Below are 24,870 nucleotides of genomic sequence, written 5' to 3'. Positions count from 1 at the left end.
TACCAATACATTGAGTATTTTCAATTCTAAGATGTCATTTCAATAGCTTGGGAAGAAGTAATGGGAGAAAATATATTCCTCAAGGTCCACTTGCTAGTGTTTTCTTTTTTTTTTTGGAGCTTTCAACTGCATCTCATGGTTTTCATGAAATGGAGTTGCTGGCTCAGTTGTCACATGACTTAGTTTGACTAAAACATAACTCACGGTACACTTACATTTCCTACAGCTGTCAATTACATCCCATGGTCTTCTTCAGCAGATGGCATTTGCTCAGTGGTCATGGGACAGCCATGTTAAAATCTTTTACGACTTTTACATTCAACCTCATCACGACCAAATGGTGACCGATGGTCACTTGATGACAACCGAGAAAACTCCACTGAGTCTGTGAGATGTGGTTAAAGCCCCAGAAAAAGCTAGTAAGTGGACCTTGAGTTACTATTTTTTAGTGTAAATCAGACTTTTTGTTTGGTAATTCACTTGAAGACTTTTTGTCTTGTTTGAATACCCTGCAAAATTATAGTAAATTCACTTTGAATACGATTTCCCCCTGATAAACTAGTGTTCAAGGTCAACGACATTTCTGACTCCTTTTCCAAGTTGGTATATTTCTACTTTCACTTGGTCGACTTGTCACATTTAATTTAAACGCGAATGACATGTCCACCTAGCGTTTCCCTCCGTCCTTTTGCTTCTATAGCTCTCATTAGCTCCGTATGTCAGTAACTGTCAAAGGGAGTACTTTAAAGTACAGTTCCTGTCCGACATCTTCTGAACTCAGGGGGAGAGGATGTGAGAACAGTTACTGCAGGATTCTGATTACAATTCTCAAGGATGCTGAGCTTCATCAAAGCAAACAGATTAAGACCGTAAATGAACAATTTTTTACTTCAAAATAAAAGCAATGTTTATCGATTCTTTTCAGCAGACTTTCTAAGTGGCTAAATATTTTGGCGAAACAATGCCGGCCTCGGCTCCTGCGGATTGTTTTTGCTCGATACAGCAACAACTTAAGCTTAAACTAACGTCACTCCGCTTAGCTTCTTTCAATGGGGGGGGGGAAACGTGTTACAATGGCGTGTGACGCACTTGCAAATCCAACGTGTGTTCGTTAGCTGACCCAAATTCGGGTTTTATTTTGAAACTGTGGACCGGAATAGGCTTCTTTTCTTCAGTCCATCTTGACGTGAGTACGTGACACATATATAGTAGGCTGGACCGTCACGTCCCACCGGCTGTCTGTTCAGAGGAGAGACGGAAGCGAAGTGGGCAGGCTGCCGGGTGACATTTAACTTGACATTCAGCAAAACTAGACGCAAACTGCTAGCAAGCATGGCCAAGCCGCTGACAGACCAGGACAAGAGGAAGCAGATCTCGGTTCGGGGGCTCGCCGGGGTGGAAAACGTCTCGGACCTGAAAACTAATTTCAACAGGCACCTCCACTTCACCCTAGTGAAAGACCGAAATGTGGCCACCAAACGGGACTACTACTTCGCCCTGGCCAACACGGTCCGGGACTACCTGGTGGGCCGCTGGATCCGGACGCAGCAGCACTATTATGAGAAAGACCCCAAAGTAAGCAGCGAAACGATGCCGCAGTTCCACACGTACACACACGGCTGACCGGGGAGCAGTGGGAGGGGATGCTCGGTGCTGCAGCGATCGCAACTAATCACCTCGCGCGCGTGCATGTGTGTATTTATGTGTATAGTGTGCGCGCGCTCTTTGGCTGCTTTGCTGTTTATATCCATTTATAGTAATGTTCCGGCAGCTTTGTCTAAACATCGTGCATTGAAACCGAGTTAAAGTGTGCGAGCAGAGCGCGTGGAGTTCTTTCCACACTGACGTTTCCTCCATCCAGGCTGCCTGTTACATAATGTTCTGCGCGTGCAGCTGCATCAGCCTCGGTAACCTTGATCTGATCTGCTGCGCGCCGTTCAGGACGATGCTTTCAAATGTGTCCAAATACTGGTCTCATGCTGCACTGGCACTGTGTGGGATTAGGAGAATCAACTGGTTGTTGAAATATGTACAGTATTACGTAACGCCCTCCATCCCCACCACCACCATCATCACCACCACCACACACTGCGCATCACAAAATGGCCACACAGTTAAAAAAAAAAAAAAAAAAAAGACACATGAAAACCTTGGATCAACACCTCGCAAAGTACCCAGCACTCAGCGCCTCAGTGTTACTGGAACAGGAGGCTCTATAGAGTATTTAAAGGGCCATCACCGGTACAATAAATTATGCAAAGCCCTGCTGCAAAGCCCTGCTGCACTGTCCGCTGCACTGTGTGATGGCAGCCAGGGATCTGCTGGAGGGCAAGTGTCTGGCTTAAACTACACCACTCATCCTGACTCCGTCATCCTGCTCTGCTGGACCTCTGGCTGGTCCATCGTCACACCCTCAGCTTGTGCAGCCAGGTTGCTTCACATAACTTATTTTAGATTCCAGTGGACATACTAAAGATTTGAAATATGGGAAAAGTTGTTAAAAGTGGTTGTGCAAGACGTCCAGCATGTTTCCATAAAAGAAACATTGAGTCTTGGCTTTGAATATTTCGCTCTGCATGAACATCATAAAGCTTCAATCGCAGGTAGAAACAATCTGGTACAGAAAGTTAATGGGACCTTTAAGAGGAAGAACACACATTTTAGCGGTAAGTCTGGTGACAAATCCCATTACAAACATTCTTCCTCTGTCATCAATGAGCCTCACTGATGCACTGGGTGACATGTTCCTTCATCCCCATGAACACACGCACTGTACTTGATTTTGACTCGCATACAACGTCCTGCTGCCAGAAATCAGTGATGTGATGTTCGAGAATGACCCAAATCTCTTGAACGTCTCTTTGGTACAAATGAAGGGAACAGAGTCGTACATGAGAGCTGTTCTTTTTACCGTTGTGCCCAAATTTCACTGCCTGCCCTAAGATCTGCAGCGCCACCTCACACAAGCGCAGACTCACACTCACAGACTCACGATCACAGACAGGCAGAGGAGCAGAATTGCTTGTCGACTGGTGCAGAGAATAAGCTTCAGCTGATGAGAAGAGCTTCACTGTTCGCATGAAAATTAAAGTTTTGTGGTGCTGTTGCCTGTGACTTGAAAAGACCAACAGGCCATTCTTTTTGAAGGGAGCCATCAGATGAAGCTCCCTTCAAAAAGCCACAATTTCCATCACCAATCCAAATACTCACTAGAGCACTAAATATGAATTAATCCGCCGTTTAAAGTAGTCCCCAAGAAATGCAACATTTCCTCCTGTTTTGAGTAACGTTTGCTAAAACCTGCACTGACCACCTGATTTACAGAATGACTGAGTTGAGAAAAATGAAACAATATATTGGTGAGCTGTTTTTGAAAATGGATATCCTCAGTAGGAGCCAATGGGCTTTGAGCTGAGAGCCACAGAGTGGGAGAGTCAGGAAGTAGTGTGAGATGGACTGGAACAAGGCAGCATTTTCATAATAGTTCAATCATATCTGCCAGGAGTCAGAGTTTCACAGCGAGGAGTCGGCACGTCAGTGAATGTAAACTGTTTGACTCTGTTACTTTAATGGCTCCAGACATACTGTGAAGTCAGTGTAACCTTTGGGAACAGAAGCACAGACCCTGCCTCTCCTATTTATTCTGACCACTGGATGCCTTTGTCACATACTTTTCTCCCATGTCTGCATTCTTTGTACGACCCCCACCATCAGTCAGCAGCAGGATCAGAAATGTCACATGACACACTGCCAGAAATGTTGCACACGTCCTCACACGGTTGGAAGCCTTGTCTCTATTTCATTTGGTCGGCCTTCATCGGTACGTGTGCGTTACCTTTCACAGAGCTGTGAGGAGACACTGAGCGGTGTCACTGAGGGCCCTGGTTTGATTCTCTGTGAAGGGACAGAGATATTGTTGGAGGAGCTGCCAGTAATAGCTCTGCTGTTGTTGCCTCTGACAGCAGCTGTTGTGTTTTACCGGTGATAATGTGTTTTACGTGATAAGGTCACGTGTGTTTTATTATTAGTATCCTGAGAATTTGTGGAGACTTGTAGTGCTCTATTTAGTGAGTTCTTTCATCCTGTCAAATTTCAGATGGAAAGGTATGTATATATTTGTCTGGTTTTTAGATATTTATTTAAAGTAATATTGGGAGTAAATGTAATGCAGCCTGGCATTCACAGGTTGCTTTTCTCTGTTTTCCTGCAGCGCGTCTACTACCTGTCCCTGGAGTTCTACATGGGTCGCACTTTGCAGAACACCATGGTGAACCTGGCCTTGGAGAACGCCTGCGATGAAGCCACGTACCAGGTGAGGCAAAGGATCCGCTTTGAGGCAGGGGTTAAAAAATGATATTGAACTACACAGCCCAAAAGTAATTGGACACCTGAACAAAGTGCATGGACACCCAAACATCACACCTCCACATTTTTTGGTTCCAGTTTCCGTTACCAGAGCCGTATACAGCGTGTCGACCACAGCCTCACTCCTCTGCAGTCCAATTATGGTCACTTCCGTTCACTGTTTGCAAAAAACAAGAAGGCTGCAGACAAAATGGCAAACTCAAGGCTTCAAAACTGCAGTCCACAAACCAATGGTTGCCGTCAAGACGACTACGTCCACTTCTTCTATACAGTCTATGAGACGGAGGCATTGTCATGTTGAAACAGGAACGAGCCAAACCAGCTGTTAACACAAAGTCAGAAGAACCCCGTAGTCTGAATTATTATATCCTGTAGTCTTAATATTTCCCCTTAACTGGAACTGAGAGGCGTGTCCTCATACTTATGGCTATATACATGTAGCCGACTGTAAATGCAGAACATTCCAGACACAATCAACATGTCCTATAAAATGTAATTGACTGATCCATGGGTAAAGGACAGCTGATATCTAGTCGGTGTGAGAGCGTCGGGGCCGGATCGGGATTTACTCTAACCCTTGGTACTTGGTTACTCCGGGGATTGATTGTTGCACTTTAATAGAATTGGGTTTGCAGTTTATAACACGGGCTCTCTGTTATAGATTTGTCAAAGCCCAAGCTGAAATAAATAACCCTGATGATGTCATCATGGAAATGAATAATAAACAAAGTGAAATTTTATGGCTGTGAGTAGCAGCGATGGCTACAGGATGCATAAAGGAAAGACAAGGACCGGTCAAATGTCCACTGGTGGTAACGTGGAGGACCGATGGACGTGTTTACAGCAGTGACAGCATGTTGATGTGTCCTCCTTCAGCTGGGTCTGGACATGGAGGAGCTGCAGGACATGGAGGAAGATGCAGGTCTAGGCAACGGTGGTCTGGGTCGCCTCGCTGGTGAGTTCTTGCTGCCTCCTGATTGGCTGCTGACAGACTGATGTTTAGTGCTGCAGGCAGCCTTGTCTCAAACGGACACCACCCCACCCCTCCATGTTGTTTCCTCAGCTTGCTTCCTGGACTCCATGGCCTCTCTGGGTCTGGCTGCTTATGGATACGGCATCCGCTACGAGTTCGGCATCTTCAATCAGAAAATAGTCGAGGGCTGGCAGGTAGGTTCACCTGATGGTGTTTATGTACTGTCAACGTATCCTTACTGCTTATGTTAAACCTCACTATACCTGGATGGTCATTTCTTTACAGGTTTCAGTTTTAAGCTGAACTTTTCTTTATTATATGGAGGACGAAAGCTGCCATTATAAAAACAAATAAATAAACATCTAAAGAAATGCATACATTTTATAATATAGAATAGAAATGTATCATCAAATACATGCGCAGGGTCATTTGAAAATATATAAATATGCAAAGAAATGGAAGAATAAATAAATACAAATTCTTTATTTATTTAACACATTTTTATTTTTGCATTCATTTATTTTCTAATTTATGAATTTAGCTTTTTATATATGTATTTGTTTGCCTTTTATTAATGTGCATATTTACTTATTTTCAAATGAACCTGCACATTTATTTGATCACAACTTTCTTCATTATTTATTTGTTATGATGGGAGCTTGTATCCTCCATATCAGAATGACACTTTCATATTTTTTCAACAGAAAAGAGGAAGTCCTCTGAACTTCCTCTTTTTCAGCTGTGTCCGATAAAACACCAAACATGAGCCCACAATAAGTTTAAGTTTTACGTTTTTTATTGTCTTATACATATACGAAATTTGTCCTCTGCATTTAACCCATCCCTAGCTTATTGGGAGCAGTGGGCTGCTGAGAAGCGCCCGGGGAGCAGGTAGGGGTTCAGTGTCTTGCTCAGGGACACTTCGGCATCGAACCGCCGACCTTGCGGTTGCCGGACGACCCTCTCTACCCAGTGAGCCACAGCCGCCCCTAATAGAGTAGCTGCACTCTTTACCCAAAGATTGAGTGCAAGAAATGGTTTGGCTTTCACTAAACCGACACATATCGGTGATGGTAGTTTACAGAACGTCACACTATAGTTAAGGCTGAAAGGTTGACTGAAAGAAGCAGAAATCCTTTTTTAAATGACCATCTTTACCCCACAAACATTTTGTTGGATGGACCCTAAGAACTAGTTTTGTACCAGATGAAATGGCAGCCTTTTGTGTGCTGTATGTTCATAAGCACATCAAATTAATACCCCAGCACGGTGTTTCCACAGGTGGAGGAAGCTGACGACTGGCTGCGTTACGGGAACCCCTGGGAGAAGGCTCGCCCGGAGTACATGCGCCCGGTCCACTTCTACGGACGAGTGGAGCACACGGAGGAAGGAGTGAAGTGGGTCGACACACAGGTATAGGAACGGACTCCAGAACTGACCTTTATCAACACTTTGGTCTTCACCTCTCGTGTAATATTATGCTATCGATTACATATTTACCATGGGACTGATGAGGTACTTTGGCCAGATTTAATACAATCATTAATAAATATAATGATGATGAACAATAATTATCATGAGTTTCCTGGTTTCATTTTGTAACCAAAAGAAAAATCAACAACAATCTTTTTGAATTTGGTTGTTTAAGAATAGTGACCAAGATATGTAGTGAGCTGGACATTGAACAAACTAATCTCACAGGTAACACATTAAAGGTGCAGTGTGTGATATCTGGCAACATACTCCAGACAGATAGGGGGCAGCATTTTACTTATACTACTGGGTTTAAATAAACTACATTCATAGTCCTCAGTTCTAAGAAACAAACTACTAAGTTAACAGCAGGGCAAGATCACGGCGTCATACATTTAAAGAGAGACTAATGGAACAATAACCAGTGTGTTAAATATCTATTTTAACTTTGATTCAGGTGGTTCTGGCTCTTCCTTATGACACCCCGATCCCCGGCTACAGAAACAACATCGTCAACACCATGAGGCTGTGGTCTGCTAAGGCCCCCTGTGACTTTAACCTCAAGGACTGTGAGTATTGTCATCTGTACTGCTGAGGAATCATCATTAATATCATGTAAACAGATCAGCAGCTACTAAATATGAATGTAAACCATGTCCCACAGTTAATGTTGGCGGCTACATTCAAGCCGTGCTGGACAGAAACCTGGCTGAGAACATCTCCAGGGTCCTCTACCCCAACGACAACGTGAGTGGACCCCTTTATCTGGGGGTCAGAGGGTCATTGCACAGGAAATCTGTGTTGCTCTAGAAATCATTTTATCGGTTGAGTGAAATTAACCGTAACATCTTTTTTAGAATTGGGAATATTTTTGATGTTGTGTCTTCAGCTTGCTGTAGAGGACCATTGCACCAAAGTGGAGCTTTAACTCAACTAATCAGACTATTTCTTTCTCCAGAACAACATTTTCTCGAATAAAAAAGTCAGTTCTGCATGTGTTCTAAAAGATGAGTTTTTCATGTTGTCATTGTTCGTCAGTTCTTTGAAGGGAAGGAGCTGCGTCTGAAGCAGGAGTACTTCGTCGTAGCAGCGACTCTTCAGGACATCATCCGGCGATTCAAAGCCTCCAAGTTTGGCTCCACCGAGTTTGTGCGACTCGACCTTTCTACGCTGCCGGACAAGGTGAGAGATCCATCGTATCATCTCCAAGATGAGGACAGCAGGGCTGAACCATAACTAGTAATCTGTGAATGTATTTAGTGGTGTGTGAACTGCTCTCCATGTTCATTGCGTTCATATCATGATCTTTAAATCAGATGGCAGTAGTGCAGCTTGGATGCAGTGTTCTGCTCTTTAAGGCACTACACTGTTTTCTCTCTCTCTGTCTGCAGGTGGCCATCCAGCTGAACGACACCCATCCTGCTTTGGCCATCCCCGAGCTGATGAGGATCCTGGTGGACGTCGAGAAGCTGACTTGGGCGAAGGTATGTGGCATTCCAGCAGTGCAGCAACACACAGAGAGACGTCAGATGACTCACTTGGGTGCACACTCTGGTGCTGTTGGATCGACCCGGCTAGAACTGTAACTCCTGCAGTTTAACTGAATTGTCCTGTAGTCACTCGTGTTGCTGTCTCTCTGCATCCTGCAACGCTGCAGAAACGATGACGCAGCAGAATGACGCACACTGACAGAATGTAGTGAAGTAAACTTCTAGTATCAGTGATGGAGGGTAACCATCTAGACACGGCCCATTTCGTGTGAACACAGGATCTCGGTCAGACAATGCTGACCCATTATTTCTTTATTTATCTGAGCGTGAGGTTCCCTTTGTTTATTTCTATGATTTCACACCAATTTGTTGTTCAAAAGAAATAGTGTTCATCCCCTGGAATGTAATGAATTTAATGCTACATCACTGATATTACAAGTTTATCTGCTTACATCTAATTCCATTTTTATGGACTGAATTATAGTCTTTTTTTTTATTTTTATATATATATATATATATATACATATAAAGAAATACAAACCATCACAAAATGTCTATTTTAATATAAATAATATTCTTAAAAAATATTGCAAATACTTTAGATTTGGTGAGATGAGACAAGAAGGGGAAGCAATTGAGTCAAGAAGTGTAGAAACATTAAACACATTCAATGAAACATTTATAAGTAATGAATATATGCCGGGTTCGATTCCTGAGCTAGACGTGGCTTCTAGTTTGCATGTTCTCCTCACTACACTGAACAACTATCAACATCACTGTTAGAGTACACAAGACAAGACTGTCATTTTCTACACTAATGAAGTTGTATTTGTCAAAATACACAAATTATTATGTTCTAGTCAAAGTTTCAGTTGATCATGTTCGATGGTCCTGTCCTCTGTGTCCAGGCCTGGGACATCGTGGTCCGTACCTGTGCCTACACCAACCACACCGTCCTGCCTGAAGCCCTGGAGCGCTGGCCCGTCGACCTCTTCCAGAACCTGCTGCCTCGTCACCTGGAGATCATCTACGAGATCAACAGCAGGCACCTGGAGGTAGGAGGGAGCTGGACGTAGATTTATGAGCATTTTAGGCATTTAGATGATTTTTCTAAAGGTTCTTGTTTGCCATGTTACCTATACCCAAGGCTTCTCTCTCTGTGCTCCCTGTATGAGAGTTCTGCACTACTTTGAATACTAGTACTGCCAAATGTGAGACCCCAACCTGACCCAAGACCCAAAGCTGTTATTCTGGCTTTATTTCGACCATTATAAGGGCCACAGTATTTCTTCTTTTTCATTCCGTTTACCGTATTATTGCTCATCTGTCTGCGTGATCAGTGGTAATGGCTGTATGAGCGCAGTGCCAGTGGAGCATAGCAGAGAGACTTCATGCTGCTCAGGTAGACATCACTCCTCCACATGTCTCTCTGCTTCACCCCTCCAGCGCATTGCCAAGCTTTTCCCCGGAGATCTTGACCGCCTGCGCCGAATGTCCCTGGTCGAGGAAGGGGACGATAAGAAAATCAACATGGCCCACCTGTGCATTGTGGGATCTCATGCTGTCAACGGAGTGGCCCGCATCCACTCCGAAATCATCAAAGACACCGTGTAGGGAAAGCAGTTCACCCTCATCTCTCTTCTGGCTCGTGCTCCTAAAGCGTTTCTGTAGAGTTTGTGTTTGACGTGACTCTCCAAGACCTAACTTAATAATGTCCCCAGAACTTAAGGTCCTCCTTGTTGTTGCTCCTCTCCTCCTCAGGTTCAAGGATTTCTACGAAGCAGACCCTGAGAAGTTTCAGAACAAGACCAATGGCATCACACCCAGGCGCTGGCTGGTCATGTGCAACCCTGGCCTGGCTGAGGTCATTGCAGAGGTGTGTTTGTTCTTCTTCATACAGACTCAATGCTGAATGGATGTTGATTCTTTGCATATAGAATATTAGCTGACTGACATCCAAAGCACAGAATTCAATATTTACACTGCAGTTCCACTTGTCCCACATGTGCTGACGTGGTCATGGTTTGGTTTAGAGGATTGGTGAGGACTACATCCGTGACCTCGACCAGCTGAAGAACCTTCTGGACTTTGTGGACGATGACTCCCTCATTCGGGATGTTGCCAAAGTCAAACAAGTGAGCGCTTAAATGCTTAAAGAAAGGTGATGATTCTCATGTTTTGTTTCTGATCACATCCCTCTGTACGACCTCAACTTTTAGGAGAACAAGATGAAGTTTGCTGCCCACCTCGAGGAGCAATACAAGGTGAAGATCAACCCTAACTCCATGTTTGATGTCCAGGTGAAGAGGATCCACGAGTACAAGAGGCAGCTGCTCAACTGCCTGCACATCATCACGCTGTACAACCGTGGGTGCTTTCTCTTCCTGGCAGCTTCTTAGAAAACAAATCTAGATTGAGAGTGAAGGCAAAAACTTTGTTTGTTTTTAATCAGGAATCAAGAAGGAACCCAACAAGTCCTGGACCCCCAGGACCGTCATGATCGGAGGGAAGGTGAGTGGCTGACGGTGTTGCGTTGCATTCGTTTTTCTGTGTCGAGACAGAACACTGCCATGTGCTTGTGTTGTGTGTCCACTGCAAAGATGACTTTTGTTTCTGGAAGACTGGAAAACTGCTCATCTAGCTCCATTAAAAGAGAAAAACATGCAACATTTGTTTTACAAGATATTTGTACTCAAAGATATTTATACATAAGGAGCAATTCCTCAAATATGTTTCTCCCCTCTCTCCCTTACACCCCCTTTGATGAAGACATATGACTGAGGCTGTCACCAATATACATGTGTATTAGTATATGTTGATTTAGTACCATGTACCTTATGTCTAATTCGTCTTGGAAACTAAAACGGGTGCAGAAAGCTGTACTCCATGCTTTCTAATTGCCTCTTTCCATTTAGCTAATTATTGTACCAAGTTTGCACAAATGCTAATATTTTTACAAACACACATTTCAAACATTTTCTTAAAATGAGTGTTTTGTGATTCCATAAATTCAGTCTTGTGTGGTTATGATTAATATAGATATATAGCTCTTATTTTGTACTGATTAGAGTTTATCTCAATCAGTAAAAAACTGGTTTCATTTAGTGTTTCTCAAGATGGTGTCCTCTGTGTTTTCAGGCGGCTCCAGGTTATCATACGGCCAAGATGATCATCAAGCTGATCACATCAATCGGAGACATCGTCAATGATGACCCCGTGGTGGGAGATCGCCTCAAAGTCATCTACCTGGAGAACTATCGGGTCACTCTGGCTGAGAAGGGTAACGCTGTTCATTTGTAATCTTACTCATTTGGACACTGACCTTTTTGCTAACATATTAAGGGCTTAGAATCTGCAAGTCAAGGACATACAGTATACTCGTGTGTGTGTGTAATTGAACCTGGTTAGAGAGAGAAACTGGAATTCTGAATCTCCTGTCCGCAGTCATTCCTGCATCTGACCTGTCGGAGCAGATCTCCACAGCAGGTACTGAGGCCTCTGGCACCGGGAACATGAAGTTCATGCTGAACGGAGCCCTCACCATCGGCACCATGGATGGAGCCAACGTGGAAATGGCGGAGGAAGCTGGAGAGGAGAACCTCTTCATCTTCGGCATGAGGGTGCCCGATGTGAAGGCTATGGACAAGAAGGGGTGAGTCATAATTAAAATGTATAAATAATGTTTGGATCAAATTCACCCATGTTCTGTAATACCTGTTCAAATGTAAGTTCATGAATGAATTACTGAACCGGGCCCAAAGTGGCAGACCTCCCCCCCGGCCTTCTCTTACAAAATGTCACTCTTTCAGACACAAGAAGGAAGAGACTCAAAATGACCACAAAGACAAATACAACAATTAAAAAGAGACACAAAGAGAGGCCCTACAACCCCAAAGAGACACAAAGAGACTACAAAGAGAGGCCCTACAACCCCAAAGACACAAAGAGAGGCCCTACAACCCCAAAGAGACACAAAGGGACTAGAAAGAGAGGCCCTACAACCCCAAAGAGACACAAAGACTAGAAAGAGAGGCCCTACAACCCCAAAGAGACACAAAGCGACTAGAAAGAGAGGCCCTACAACCCCAAAGAGACACAAAGCGACTAGAAAGAGAGGCCCTACAACCCCAAAGAGACACAAAGACTAGAAAGAGAGGCCCTACAACCCCAAAGAGACACAAAGCGACTAGAAAGAGAGGCCCTACAACCCCAAAGAGACACAAAGCGACTAGAAAGAGAGGCCCTACAACCCCAAAGAGACACAAAGTCACAACAAAGGGAGAAAACGACTACAAAAAGGGGCAAAACAAACACAAATGGATTCAAAATGATGACAGACTCAACAACTACAAAGAGACACAAAACGACTATCCTAAAAAAGGGGCAAAACAACGACAAACTAAAAATAACCACACAAACACCAAAACAATCACAAAGAGACACAACCATTGGAAGATGCGTAACGACATCAAAGCGACACAGAACGACAACAAAAAGGCTGAGCAACTATAAAGTCTATGTCCTGCTCCTATGTAGAAGAAGTGGTAGGCTCTTTTGCATGTCTGGGTCCATTGTCTCATAATCCGCCCATGTGTTTTTGTTGAATGTCTTTTGTCCTCAGCTATGATGCCTCGTCGTACTACAACCGTATCCCCGAGCTGAAGCAGGCAATGGACCAGATATCTGGAGGCCTCTTCAGCCCCAGCCAGCCCGACCTCTTCAAAGACCTCGTCAACATGCTGATGCACCACGACAGGTTAGAGCACACTGACGCTGAGGAAGCAGCACCGAGGCCTTGCTGACACACAGCCTACCTTTTATGTCCACAATGTCAGGCAGTGTCATCAATGTATCACTGTCAAAAGAGTGAGACTGTTGCACCTTAACGCTATAAGACACTGGTGTGAAACTGTCCTGTTTGCTTGGAGCATTAACGTCCCAAATGAATGTATTGAATGTATTGATTTATAGTAGAACTGTAGTAAACTGTACGTCTGTGCTGCAGGTTCAAGGTGTTTGCAGACTATGAGGCCTACATCAAGTGTCAAGAGAAAGTCAGCGCACTCTACAAGGTCAGCAAGACTCCAGTCATTTGTCCTGCAGTGGAATACAGCACGATGACTTCTTTTATTAGTTGTTTTAACTTCATACAATATGTCTCAACTTCTGTTGAATTCTTAGCTTTATTTCCATATCAGATATGCAATGTTATATTATACTTTACTATATGATACTGTCCCTCTGTGTATACCAGTGTTTACTGGTTATGTTAATGTATATACTGTATTTTATATTGTATGTAGCCTAGATTTATTCAGAGTCTGTATACAGTACTACATTGTGTGGTACTATTGTTGTCTACTATATTTTACTGTACAATATATTTTTCTTTTCAGGTATTAATAAAGTTTCATCTTATTGTACAATGTAACCCCTTCACTCCTCCTCCTCTCCCTAAAGGACCCTAAAGAGTGGACCAAGATGGTGATCCACAACATCGCCGGCTGTGGTAAATTCTCCAGTGACCGCACCATCTCCCAGTATGCCAGGGAGATCTGGGGCATGGAGCCCAGCTTGGAGAAGATCGCTGCTCCTGATGATCCTCGCTAAAACCACCTCACTGTAGCTCACCATGTGGTCCAAGCACTGTAGCTTCTTCACTGTGTAGTGTGGCATTATTTCTTTACATCATTAATCCCTAGACCACCTCTATTACTCCCAGTTCATGTTGCAGTAGTGTGTATTGAAGTGGGCTCATCCAGAAACCCAACAACAATTCAAACTATATTTCCCTTCAACATCTGAGCTTATGTGGCTCCCAAAACCCAGCAAACACGCCGATAACCCTTTAGCACTGTTCTGGTCCTGAACCAGCCTACGTCTTCCATGGGAGAGGGAAGGGACGCTCAGTGGTTAACCTGCGCTGTGGCCTCGTAGCAGCCCTGTGACTGGACTGTGTCTCAATATATACCGTAGAATAACTCTTAATTAATGTTCCGTATTACAAAACTCTCCGACTGCCCGGTTCGTGTTTCATGGTGTTATGTGCGTATATCCATTTATATGTGTGTTATTAGAAGTGGAGGTCAGGGGAGCCCTGTGATGCAGATGTACTGACCCATCAGTTCAGCTGCCATGTCCTCAGCATGTTTGTGTCTCATTCTGCTGTACTCTCTTCATAAAGGTGACCTGTGTTAGAAGATAACGAAGCCTTCTCTGCCTACAAACCCAAAGTGACTGAATTAACCTTTGGAAGATGTGTGTATTCTGTAGTTGTGTGTGTTTAGCATACGTGAGTCCATGGCACTGTGGCTATCCGCTCGATGGATGTACTGTAACATACTGTCCTGCTTCAGCTACTGTCTGACTGTGGTGCTGCCTGCAGAAGCAACTGCTCACTATGCTGATCCTCGCAGCCAGTGCTTTTCTTTTTCTTTGTCAATAAATGACAAAACTACATCAATACCTCCGATGTTTCTCTGTAGTGCAGCACAGACACAAAGTTGTCCATGTAAAGTTAACGGTTTGTTGCACATTCCTGACCCCAAAATGAAGATGACGATGTGGGCCTCTTGGATCCATGTTGAAGCTGTGCCTGCACCATAAGGCCTGCGCTGTGCTTTTAGATGTTAGTGGACCTGATTGTTCTGCAACCGCTTTCGTGGGACGTCAACTCTCGATGTTTCAAAGCTTCTTCACGCTCTGACTGATGGCAGCCTTCTGTCACATGAAGCACGTTGAGGTAAATGTCACCGTTGGCTGAAAGATGAAGTCCAGGACAACACGCCTGAGAGCTGTGAACAAGCATAAATAAATGGCACAGTTAAAGGTAGTGATACACTTTCTACTGGCCACCAGCAGAGGCTGATGTAGGTCCTGTATGCTTTTTAATCATTTAAATATACGGTTCATTTTGTAATCACTGCAATCAATATTTAGAGGCATATTGTATATTTTATTATTCTGCAGAAATGCAATGAATTAAGGAAGCTGATAAATCAAAGTAAAGACAATTGCTAATTACTTGGCAAATGACTTTTGGTAACTGTCTATTTTTGCTCTTTTTGTTTTTTTATATTTTGTTCATTTGTCGTTGGAAAGGAGGTCAAAGACATATAGAGAAACAGGGATGACTGAACGGTCTGATCAAAAATGATGTGAATCGTATCTTAAGATGTCACATAAACACCGACGGGAGACTTTAGACAGTCGCCACCATCAGAACATCACATCAGTGAATGTGTTGGTAGAATGCTCCAGAGACTCACACAGTGGAACATCCATGAGAAGAACATGGAAGAACATGTACGTGATGGAAGAACATGTACGTGGCCTTACACTATGTGGGCTTATGTAAACCAAACAAAGTCCTCAGGAAGTTAGTAAATGAAGTTAATGTCCCTGAACCTATTTTACAGCTTTGACAGAAACGCATCTTAACTCAAGGGCCACTTACTACATTTCTTCAAGAGCTTTAACATCTGGTGGCTGTATCGGTAGATGTGGTTTGCTCGGTTGTCATGGAAATGGTTCAGTGACAGCTGATGAACTCCACCAGATGTGATGAAGTAGTTTGTGGACCTTGAGTTAAGAAAGGTTTCTTTAATAACAAGCGTCCTATCATGTTCTTCTGCTCATGTACCCACTGTGTGTGTGACATCATGGATTATGTGATTCCACCCTTTGGCCTCAGACCTGTTCCTCCTGCCCCTCCCACACCCACATGATTGACAGTTGTCCATCACAAGCGGTCCCCTCCTCCCCTCCCATCCATCATATTAAAGCCCCATTCCCCCCTTTGTGGTCTCAGTTTCCTCCACCTGATCCCCAACTCCTCACCCTCTGGGATGGACTGCAGTGCTTATGGTAAGACAATTATTTTCATCTCAATCTTCAGTCAACTTCACATTGGTTCTGATGCATTTCTTGTTCGTTCCAATCTGCTCATTCTCTGGTAAATATTGAACTTATTAGACGCTATGGCAACATATACTTAAACCACCCTACTAAGTGTTTTGATAAGCAGTACATGGATGGTTCAGGATACACTATAATGTGGTTGTGAGCAGCTGTATATTTTATTGTTAATTATTGGATTATTTAACAATAGCTTCTCCTATGAAGCATCTGGTGTGTAAACAGATAATAAATGATTCATACTTGGCTCGAATCATATTTTATGATGATGTCCAAATCCTTCCACTGTGTTGTTAATCTTTTAATACCTGTTTATACGCATGTACAAGTCATCCACCGGCAGTTTAAAACTCTCTCTGACAGAAATATTGAACCCAATGTCAACTTGCTCGATTTCTTGAGAGCTTTCAGACGCATCTCATGGGCTTCATCGTCGGATGCAATTGGGGCACTTGCCCTGGAGAGTGAAGAAGTATTTCTAAATAAATAAATACTTGAACTAATAAATACAATAAACTAGAGCAGCATCTCTTAAAGAGAATGTGCACTTTGATGTTGCTTGGCAGAATTTATAGATGACTTCAAAACTCCTTTTGAGCTTAAAGGGATAGTTGGACGTATTGTTGACGCCTAAAAACAATATCATACTAAATGTAGGCTACCTTGCTGTCAGACAGCCGTCGCTGACGGGGGGCTGAAGCCGTTATCTGTGCTCTCTTTAAAGCCAGGCGACTCCTTTGACAGAAACAGTCAGTGTCGTGTCCCGTCCTGCTCCTTCCTAATGTTTACTTGTATTTAACATTCATTATTTCCTGTTTTATTTTGTGTTACTAACCTCTCCTTCACTTCCTGCCCTTGTGGGGTTTTCCCGCCTATGTGGTTGTCTGCCCTTGCCCTGATTGGATTCACTTGTGCCTGATCCCCTCCCCAGTGTCTTTAGTCTGCGTGTATCCCAGCCTCTGTGCCACTTCCTCTATGTCCCCACACGTTGCTGGTAGGTTGATTGGTAGTTTGTGTTATTGTGTGACTTTGGTGAATTTGAACTTGAACGTTAAAACGCCAAAGTCACACGTTAACACAAAGAAAGCAGACGAGGCAGCGGTAGAGCAGAGCCCCCCGTGGTGAAGAGAGCATAGATGGATATAATGACTTCAGTTTCCCAATTCAGAAAAGGCTGTCTTACTGCACAGCGATAATATTCTAAATATAGTGTAAACTTTAAAATATATTGATTATTTTAGGTGTCTAACATGTTTTTGTTGCTGCTGTTACTCTTGTCTGTTTCTAAAAACAGATACGCTGTGGGCGACTGTGGCTAAGTGGATAGCAGGGCCGTCTTTCAATCAGAGTGTCGGCGGTTCAATCCCCGGCTCTGCTAGTCGCATGTCGATGTGTCCTTGAGCAAGACACTTAACCACAAAATTGCTCCCGTAGTTGTGCTGTAGATCAGTGTACACTTGAATGCAGGTTTACTGCATTATTAAGATACTGAATTACAATGGATGGGAATAGGCCTATATAGTTTGTTAAGCTTTATATAACAAATAATAAGACAAAGTGTTGATGTCATCATTATGAGCCTGTGTTGATCAGTGAGGTAGACTGAGTATTTTGGGTTTGTACTATATGCAGTAGCTGCCATATAAAGACAATGTATATCTATCGGATAGTTGTTCAACTTTAACACCCCAAAATAATAACATTTATTGATGAGGAAAGGAGTTATAGTTGTTGACAAATTCTAAATAATATCATTTATTTCTGCATGTCTAATAAGTTTGTGGTGTGAAAATGAAATGAGGGTCCTTATATTATGTCGGTGTCCCAGAGCTGGATACCCTGGAGGTCCCTCCTCTCACCCCGACCAGTAAGGAGGTCCTCAGCCAGGCGGTGAAGGCCAGTTTTGCTGGATTTGCCCAGGAGAGAATCAACCATCACTTCCCACAGGGTACAGCCTGAGCCACATTTCATCCATCAGCACAGCTTCCATTATGGGAGGTTATAGAGCTGTGTATGGTACATTCGGAGCTGTAGAGTTATTCATATATTTGCCTATGTCCAGATCCTACCTTGTGGTCTGAGTGGGAGGTGAACTACTGGCTGGACTGGTGCCAGGCTGAGTTTGGTCTCCACTGCCTGGGTTCAGACCTGAGAGGCCTGCAGGGCAGTGAGCTGTGTGGCCTGGAGAGAGATGCCTTCCTGGGCCTCATGTCCGACTGCACTGCAGGAGAGATCCTGTGGGAGCATCTGGAGACCATGAGGAGAGGTGAAGACATCTTTCAAACAACAGACTTATTCTTCCAAGCTCACATCTTCCTTGAAATGTGCCTTGCGATTGCTTTGCTCCTTGAGCTATAACCCCACTTTGAAAAAGTACTTTATTCATAGTTTTCTTGAAAATATAGACTGTATAAAATAACCATATTCAAATTCAGTTTTAGTCAAAAGAGTTGACTGTGTGCATTTAAACAATGTCCTCAGATGGATATATGTAATATATATATATATATAAAGTAGTTTCTCTATCTTAGTCCTTGTCAGTGATCATGGAGTAATAACACAACATATCTTCTGTTTGAATCAGATTCTTTTGAGAATGAATATGACTGCACAGTACCATCTTACTGCCAGCTTCTAATCAACAAAGGTAATAATGTAATAATGTCTTCTTTACCCTCTGGCTGTTGTGATTAATATCCACCACTATAATTACATGTAATTGCTACATTGTTATTTGTTGTGATATTATTATGGATGATCTATGTTCCCTCAGAACGCTGCTCAGACTATGTTGAGGAGCATTCAGACAAACACAGTTACCATGTTCAGTACCATCCCAGTGAGAGGACGGACCTGCTCACTCTGCACCCTGTGACGGTGGAGCATCAGGACTACTATCTGATCAAAGCACAAGATCCCAACATGGCTGCTGCTCTGGTGCATGAAACAGGAGGGAACGGAGGTGAAAACACACTTTATACATTACAACGTTCCATATGGTGCAGATTAAATGAATCAGAGCATCGTGCCCCACCGGCTGCTCGTGCCCCACTAGCTAGCTAAGAGCCGCTGCTCGGCACTGCGCTCATATGGTTACTTCTGGTAACGCCGTCCTAACAAAGCAGAGCAAAACAGAGTGAATATTGGACTCATACATTCATGACAGATACACAACTCTGAATGATAGTGTCTGTATCTTCTGATTCTGTAAATATGCAACATTCTGTACATAAAAAGCAACTAACTGGTGAAGAAATTGCAACATTTAGCACTTAAACCATTTTTCAGGAGTTTCAGGAGAGAAAACTGAATATTAGAAAGAACATGACTCCAAACAGTCAGCTGGATGTGTAAATGAGCAATTGTTTGCTAACACGTTCGCTAACAGCTTTGTAAGGTGAATTTTATGTCAGTTGTTCCATTTTTAGTATGTTGCAGAGTATCTCTGTTGCCAAAATGAAACAATTGGAATTAGCTGAATTTGTTTTCACTATTCAGATGTGTTGTGAGGATGACAATATCCACTGGACCAGACGTACATTAAGCCACAAAAAAATCATTTAGACTCGATTTTTTTAGCTCATTATTTTATGATTTATGATTTTTGATTTTCTTTAAAAATAGATCCAGAAGACTGTAAACCACAGCGGTTGTAATCCAATATGGCCGCCAGAGGCTGTGTGGCATCATCACCTGAGAGCCCTCCATCCTCATTAACCTGCTCTTTCCTGTGTTTCTACTGTTGTGTACTGACAGAGACAGACTCAGAAGTGGACATAGCTCACAGTGACGACTCGGACATTGTGGGCTCTTTATCGTGGACCACTCCGCTCCAGGATCTAGAGCCAGTGACGGAGGACACCATGTCTGGGGATGTCTTCACCTTACCACTGCCACACAAGAGCTTCAGAGAATATGTTGGCAACAAAACAGATCTGGGCAGAGCCGTGATACCAGCAGCTATCCTTGCAGGGTACACTGGTACGTTTATATATCTCGTAAGGACTTATATCAGTTGTAAATCTATGCAGCAGGTCTTCAATCTATTCTGCGCACTATGTTTCAATAGGAAGTGGTCCCATTCAGTTGTGGCAGTTTCTGCTGGAACTTCTCACAGACCGCAGCTGTCAGTCGTGTATCAGCTGGACAGGAGATGGGTGGGAGTTCAAGCTGACGGACCCCGATGAGGTACTTAACACCTAAAGATTTGAGCAATACGGGATGTAAAACAGCATCGGCCTTGCTTAACAATGAGACTAGAAGCTAGCCCATCTCCGTCAAATGTTTTCAACAACTCTAAAAGGTATTTTCTCACTTTATACTGTATCTAGTTTATTATAACACATGGAGATGTTAGCTGCTGGTTTGGGTTGCAGTAGCTACTTTTCAAGTACTGCATCGCAAAACCTTGTGTAGAGGCTGTAACGTTTGACAAGAAACACTTGGAAGTAATAATAATAACAATACATTTTATTTATAGAGCGCTTTTCAGACAAGACTCTTTACATTAAAATCCTCATATCAAAAAGCTATACACTAAAAACATAAAACACACATTAAAAGCAGTTGTGAACAGGTGGGTTGTGAGTTGAACATGGAGAGGTCGGTGCAGTCTCCGATGTGTTTGGGGAGAGAGTTCCAGAGGGAGGGGGCAGCTATGGAGAAGTCTCTGGAGAACGTATAACAGTTCTGGAGTTGTTGACAGATGTGGTTTTCATCTTCTCTGCTTTCAGCTTTTGTGCTAAGCTAGGCTAGGCTAAACATACCCTTTGGCATGTTTCTTTAAAGGTGCAATGTGCAAGTTCTGGCCACATACTCCCAACAAATAGGGGGCGGTATTTCACCTCTACTACTGGGTCCATACAATCATTATATACAGTCACCAGATAATTCAAGGCAGTCCCTCAGGATCAGACCCCCATTGCTGAGGTTTTAACTGGCTGAATTCAAGCAAAATGCTAATTATAAACTGCTAACTGAAGGTCCGTCTCCCAAGACAAAACGTCTCATTTCTGACACTTTGGATTGAATCCAATAAACAATCTATCAAAATGTACACAGATCCTGTACCTTCGGGGCCTTTCATGTTGGACCGCAGGAAGACTGGACGCTACGGAGATTCCCTATTGCCTCTCGAGGTGGTGATACATGACAGGACGGGTCACGATCAAATCGAGTTCAATCATGGCTCTTTTATTGGTCTAGCTCTTCACATTTGTGTATGCAATTTGTTTAAAATCAATAAATCAGTCCAATTCTATGTGACTCCAGCGACTGCTGTTATCATTTAACAATGCTCAAACATAGAAATCTGTTTATATAGTTTATCATCATTATATAGCTGTAATGAGTGGTGTGGTTGAGATGTAGCTCTGTCTCCAGGTGGCCCTGCTGTGGGGTCAGAGGAAGAACAAACCCAAGATGAACTACGAGAAGCTGAGTCGCGGTCTGCGATACTACTACGACAAGAACATCATCCGCAAGACGGCCGGCAAACGCTACGTCTACCGCTTTGTCTGCAACCTGCAAGGCCTGCTGGGATACGAGGCCGGGGAGCTGCACGCCATGTTGGACATCGGTAACAAGAATCGCTAGAGACCTCAACAAACACTGGCAGCAAAGAGACACTTTTTATATGGGATCCTTCAGTTCATAACTTTCTTATCACTTTCCTTGTTCATGAGAACGGACCATCAGAGGCTCAGAAAGTGATACACAAATTGTGTGTGGGGGGGGGGGGATGTTGCAGTTTTCTCCGAATGTAAGTTTTGAGCCTTAATGGATGAAATGTAGTACTTTATTTTGATTGTTATCACTGTCAAACAATAAAACAAAGCAAATAAATCCACATGATTGACATGAGACTGGTGGGTTTGGTTTATCAATACACTGTAAGCACTCACTGGGGCGGTTTGCAGCCGAGTGTGAAGCGGCGGGGATGAGAGTTAGCACCTCCAAATCTGAGGCCATGGTTCTCTGCCGGAAACCGGTGGATTGCTCCCTCCAGGTGGGGACAGAGTGCCTACCTCAAGCGAAGGAGTTCAAGTATCTCGGGGTCTTGTTCACGAGTGAGGGTAAGATGGAGCGGGAGATCGACAGACGGATCGGTGCGGCTGCAGCAGTAAAGCAGGCCGTCTTGGTGAAGAGGGAGCTGAGCCGGAAGGCAAAGCTCTCAATTTACCACTCGGTCTACGTTCCTACCCTCACCTATGGTCACGAACTCTGGGTCGTGACCGAAAGGACAAGGTCGCGGCTACAAGCGGCCGAAATGAGCTTCCTCCGTAGGGTGGCCGGGCTCAGCCTTAGAGATAGGTTAAGGAGCTCGGTCATCAGGAGGGAGCTTGGAGTCGAGCCGCTACTCCTTCGCGTCGAAAGGAGTCAGCTGAGGTGGTTCGGGCATCTAATTAGGATGCCTCCTGGACGCCTCCCACTGGAGGTTTTCCAGGCACGTCCAACTGGGAAGAGACCCCGGGGAAGACCCAGAACACGCGTGAGGGATTACATCTCCCAGCTGGCCTGGGAACGCCTCGGGATCCCCCAGAATGAGCTGGAACATGTTGCCGGTGAGAGGGAAGTCTGGGTCAGCCTGCTTGGCCTGCTGCCACCGCGACCCAACCCCGGATAAGCGGTGGAAAATGGATGGATGGATGGATGTAAGCTACTGTTGTTGTTATTTACAGTCAGAAACTAAGCAGACAGGACAGACATCTGTCTACTAGACTGCGGTGTTGAACAAAGAATCCAAGAGGTGTTTTTAACAGAGATCAGCTGGTGGCTGGACTAATGGAACCTAACTGATGTATTCAGACTCGCTCAGCCAACTCCTTCGGCCTTTCACTTCACCACAGATGTGAAGCAGGCTGTGTGTGGGTGACTGCAATAGTCGGCTCCTGCAGAGAAATCAAGCGGCCAAATCTAACATCTCCGGCCTCACAAGGCTTGTTTATTGATTTATTGCCCTCTTAATTCCTAATAGCAGGGGATCCATTTCTGCTCCTGAGGATTTAAGAGTGACTCCTTTCAGTCGAGCCCGTAAAGCAGGTTTATGATGTAGACTCATGTAAATAGAACACACAAGTCCTGAAGAAATGTGTCTATTGAGGTCATTTAGTGTGACGGAAAACAGAACGCTTTTTAAAGTAAAACAGTCTGAGTATAGTGGAAAGAAAGTCTGAATAAAGAGCATCGGGTCCAATGTCAGCCACTTATCAATGAGTCTAGAAAACCTAACATCATATGATAGCAGGTTTTCTGTTGATTAAATACATTTTAAGCCACATGTATCCCATGATGCACTGAGTCAGCTCTGTGGTGCTCAGGAGGATTTAGGACTAGAACCACATGAGGCCTGCTGACATAACTCTGTTCAGTCGAAACAATGTCAGCAAGAGAGTTTAATAGTGTTTAACCCGATACTATTGGATGGAATATCACTTTGAACCCACTTGGGTGGGTTTATTATCTCAGATACCACAATTCTTTTCCTCTTTTTCTTTGTCACAGCATTTGATTGATTGCTGTCAGTTGGACAACAGACATGATTTTGCTGAACAATAATGCTCTAGAGAAATTACTCTTATTATATAAATAACGCTTGCTATTTATACTGCTATTTGCAGTGGCACTGGACATTGGGCTTTATGAAAGGATGAAATGAACTCCACTGGACCTATTCAATCTATTAAATATAATGAATTGAATATAATAGGCTAATAATCCCAGTTTAAGAATAGTAGAGAAACAGTATTCTCTGGCTCATGAGCTCAATGCTGAGCACGAGGAAAGTTTCATCTTTATATCTTGAGAGGGACGGACCACCTAGCTGACCCAATCATGATGTCATGATGCCGTCTCATGACATCATCGTTAATAATGACAACAGCTGTGCAGGGCTGTGTGTAAAGGGATGGCACGGGGTGGCACCTGCTGCATAACCAGCAGTCATACAATCCTTATTTAATAATCCTCATCATTTTGCCAAAGCTCTGTTTCGTCGTACACACCCAAACACCAAGCCCTTAAGATTCATTCATCTTTGAGGCCATCTTGGATCAGCAGGTGCTGAAACAGAGAGAAAGAGATGCGTTTACAAAACAGAATAAAGTGCCTGGAATAAAATGACTTTCCATGATTCTATTTTGTTTCTCTGTTTGCTACTTGTGTTACTCACAGCTCTCAGGGGGAAACTGCTGTGGTATAAATTACAAGGTTAATGTCATATTCTCCAACCCTGGAGAGAGACGACCCGTCAGCCAGCGAGTAAACTCACTCTCCCCCATGTCGGCTCTTCCATTAGCGGGCCCTGGGAGGGAAAGTGGTGGAAGTAATCTTCACACACTCGATGCTCTCGCTCCGTTTCTGTCTCCTGTTCACTGAGCGACGAAATCCAATCAGCATTCAGCTGAATCAGCATTCGGCCACGCTATAAATGTGTGGATGCAAATAATATGTTGACACCTGAACGTGTCGCACACGACAAGGTATTTCTTTGTGGACGTGACTCCCTCGAAGGTAAAACAAGTGTAAAACATGTTTTGTCCTACATGTAAAACATCATCCCCCCCGTTTCATCACTGACTCCAGATCAGAGAGGCCGTTGACATCCAACGACATCCTTGAAGTCCACGTTTCTTGTCAAAAGAGTAGCTACCC

General features: G+C 43.7%; 2 protein-coding genes across 2 annotated transcripts; both read left to right on the top strand.

Annotated features, from left to right (window-relative positions):
• Positions 1–1,228: 1,228 nt before the first annotated feature.
• On the top strand, positions 1,229–14,760 carry LOC142946126 (glycogen phosphorylase, muscle form). Its single transcript, XM_076087233.1, has 20 exons — positions 1,229–1,575; positions 4,211–4,312; positions 5,242–5,320; positions 5,429–5,532; positions 6,620–6,751; positions 7,269–7,380; positions 7,476–7,558; positions 7,850–7,993; positions 8,203–8,295; positions 9,210–9,356; positions 9,748–9,911; positions 10,063–10,177; positions 10,335–10,436; positions 10,521–10,668; positions 10,754–10,812; positions 11,440–11,581; positions 11,746–11,953; positions 12,923–13,057; positions 13,307–13,373; positions 13,762–14,760. Exons 1-20 carry the CDS (start codon positions 1,333–1,335, stop codon positions 13,909–13,911), a joined length of 2,529 nt encoding a protein of 842 aa, XP_075943348.1. The 5' UTR covers positions 1,229–1,332; the 3' UTR covers positions 13,912–14,760.
• A 141-nt stretch (positions 14,761–14,901) lies between these two features.
• On the top strand, positions 14,902–21,990 carry LOC142946127 (transforming protein p54/c-ets-1-like). Its single transcript, XM_076087234.1, has 9 exons — positions 14,902–15,043; positions 16,112–16,167; positions 18,047–18,166; positions 18,281–18,484; positions 18,803–18,865; positions 18,992–19,180; positions 19,975–20,199; positions 20,288–20,406; positions 21,601–21,990. Exons 2-9 carry the CDS (start codon positions 16,149–16,151, stop codon positions 21,811–21,813), a joined length of 1,152 nt encoding a protein of 383 aa, XP_075943349.1. The 5' UTR covers positions 14,902–15,043; positions 16,112–16,148; the 3' UTR covers positions 21,814–21,990.
• The last annotated feature ends 2,880 nt before the right edge of the window (positions 21,991–24,870 follow it).

The sequence above is a fragment of the Anarhichas minor genome, unplaced genomic scaffold (genome assembly GCF_050575085.1).
Source record: "Anarhichas minor isolate MPS153535 unplaced genomic scaffold, ASM5057508v1 ptg000009l, whole genome shotgun sequence".
Taxonomy (NCBI): Eukaryota; Metazoa; Chordata; class Actinopteri; order Perciformes; family Anarhichadidae; genus Anarhichas; species Anarhichas minor.
The sequence above is the reverse complement of the archived record's forward strand: the minus strand, read 5'-3'. Positions and strand labels throughout refer to the sequence as shown.

What these genes read in the sequence shown, in the direction of transcription:
- LOC142946126 (XM_076087233.1), top strand. Translation starts at nt 1,333, where the DNA reads ATGGCCAAGCCGCTGACAGACCAGGACAAGAGGAAGCAGATCTCGGTT. An exon ending in AAATAGTCGAGGGCTGGCAG is followed by an intron (nt 5,533 to 6,619) that starts GTAGGTTCACCT and finishes GTGTTTCCACAG; the next exon opens with GTGGAGGAAGCTGACGACTG. An exon ending in ATGCTGATGCACCACGACAG is followed by an intron (nt 13,058 to 13,306) that starts GTTAGAGCACAC and finishes TCTGTGCTGCAG; the next exon opens with GTTCAAGGTGTTTGCAGACT.
- LOC142946127 (XM_076087234.1), top strand. An exon ending in CAACCATCACTTCCCACAGG is followed by an intron (nt 18,167 to 18,280) that starts GTACAGCCTGAG and finishes GCCTATGTCCAG; the next exon opens with ATCCTACCTTGTGGTCTGAG. An exon ending in TCTGGAGACCATGAGGAGAG is followed by an intron (nt 18,485 to 18,802) that starts GTGAAGACATCT and finishes TGTTTGAATCAG; the next exon opens with ATTCTTTTGAGAATGAATAT.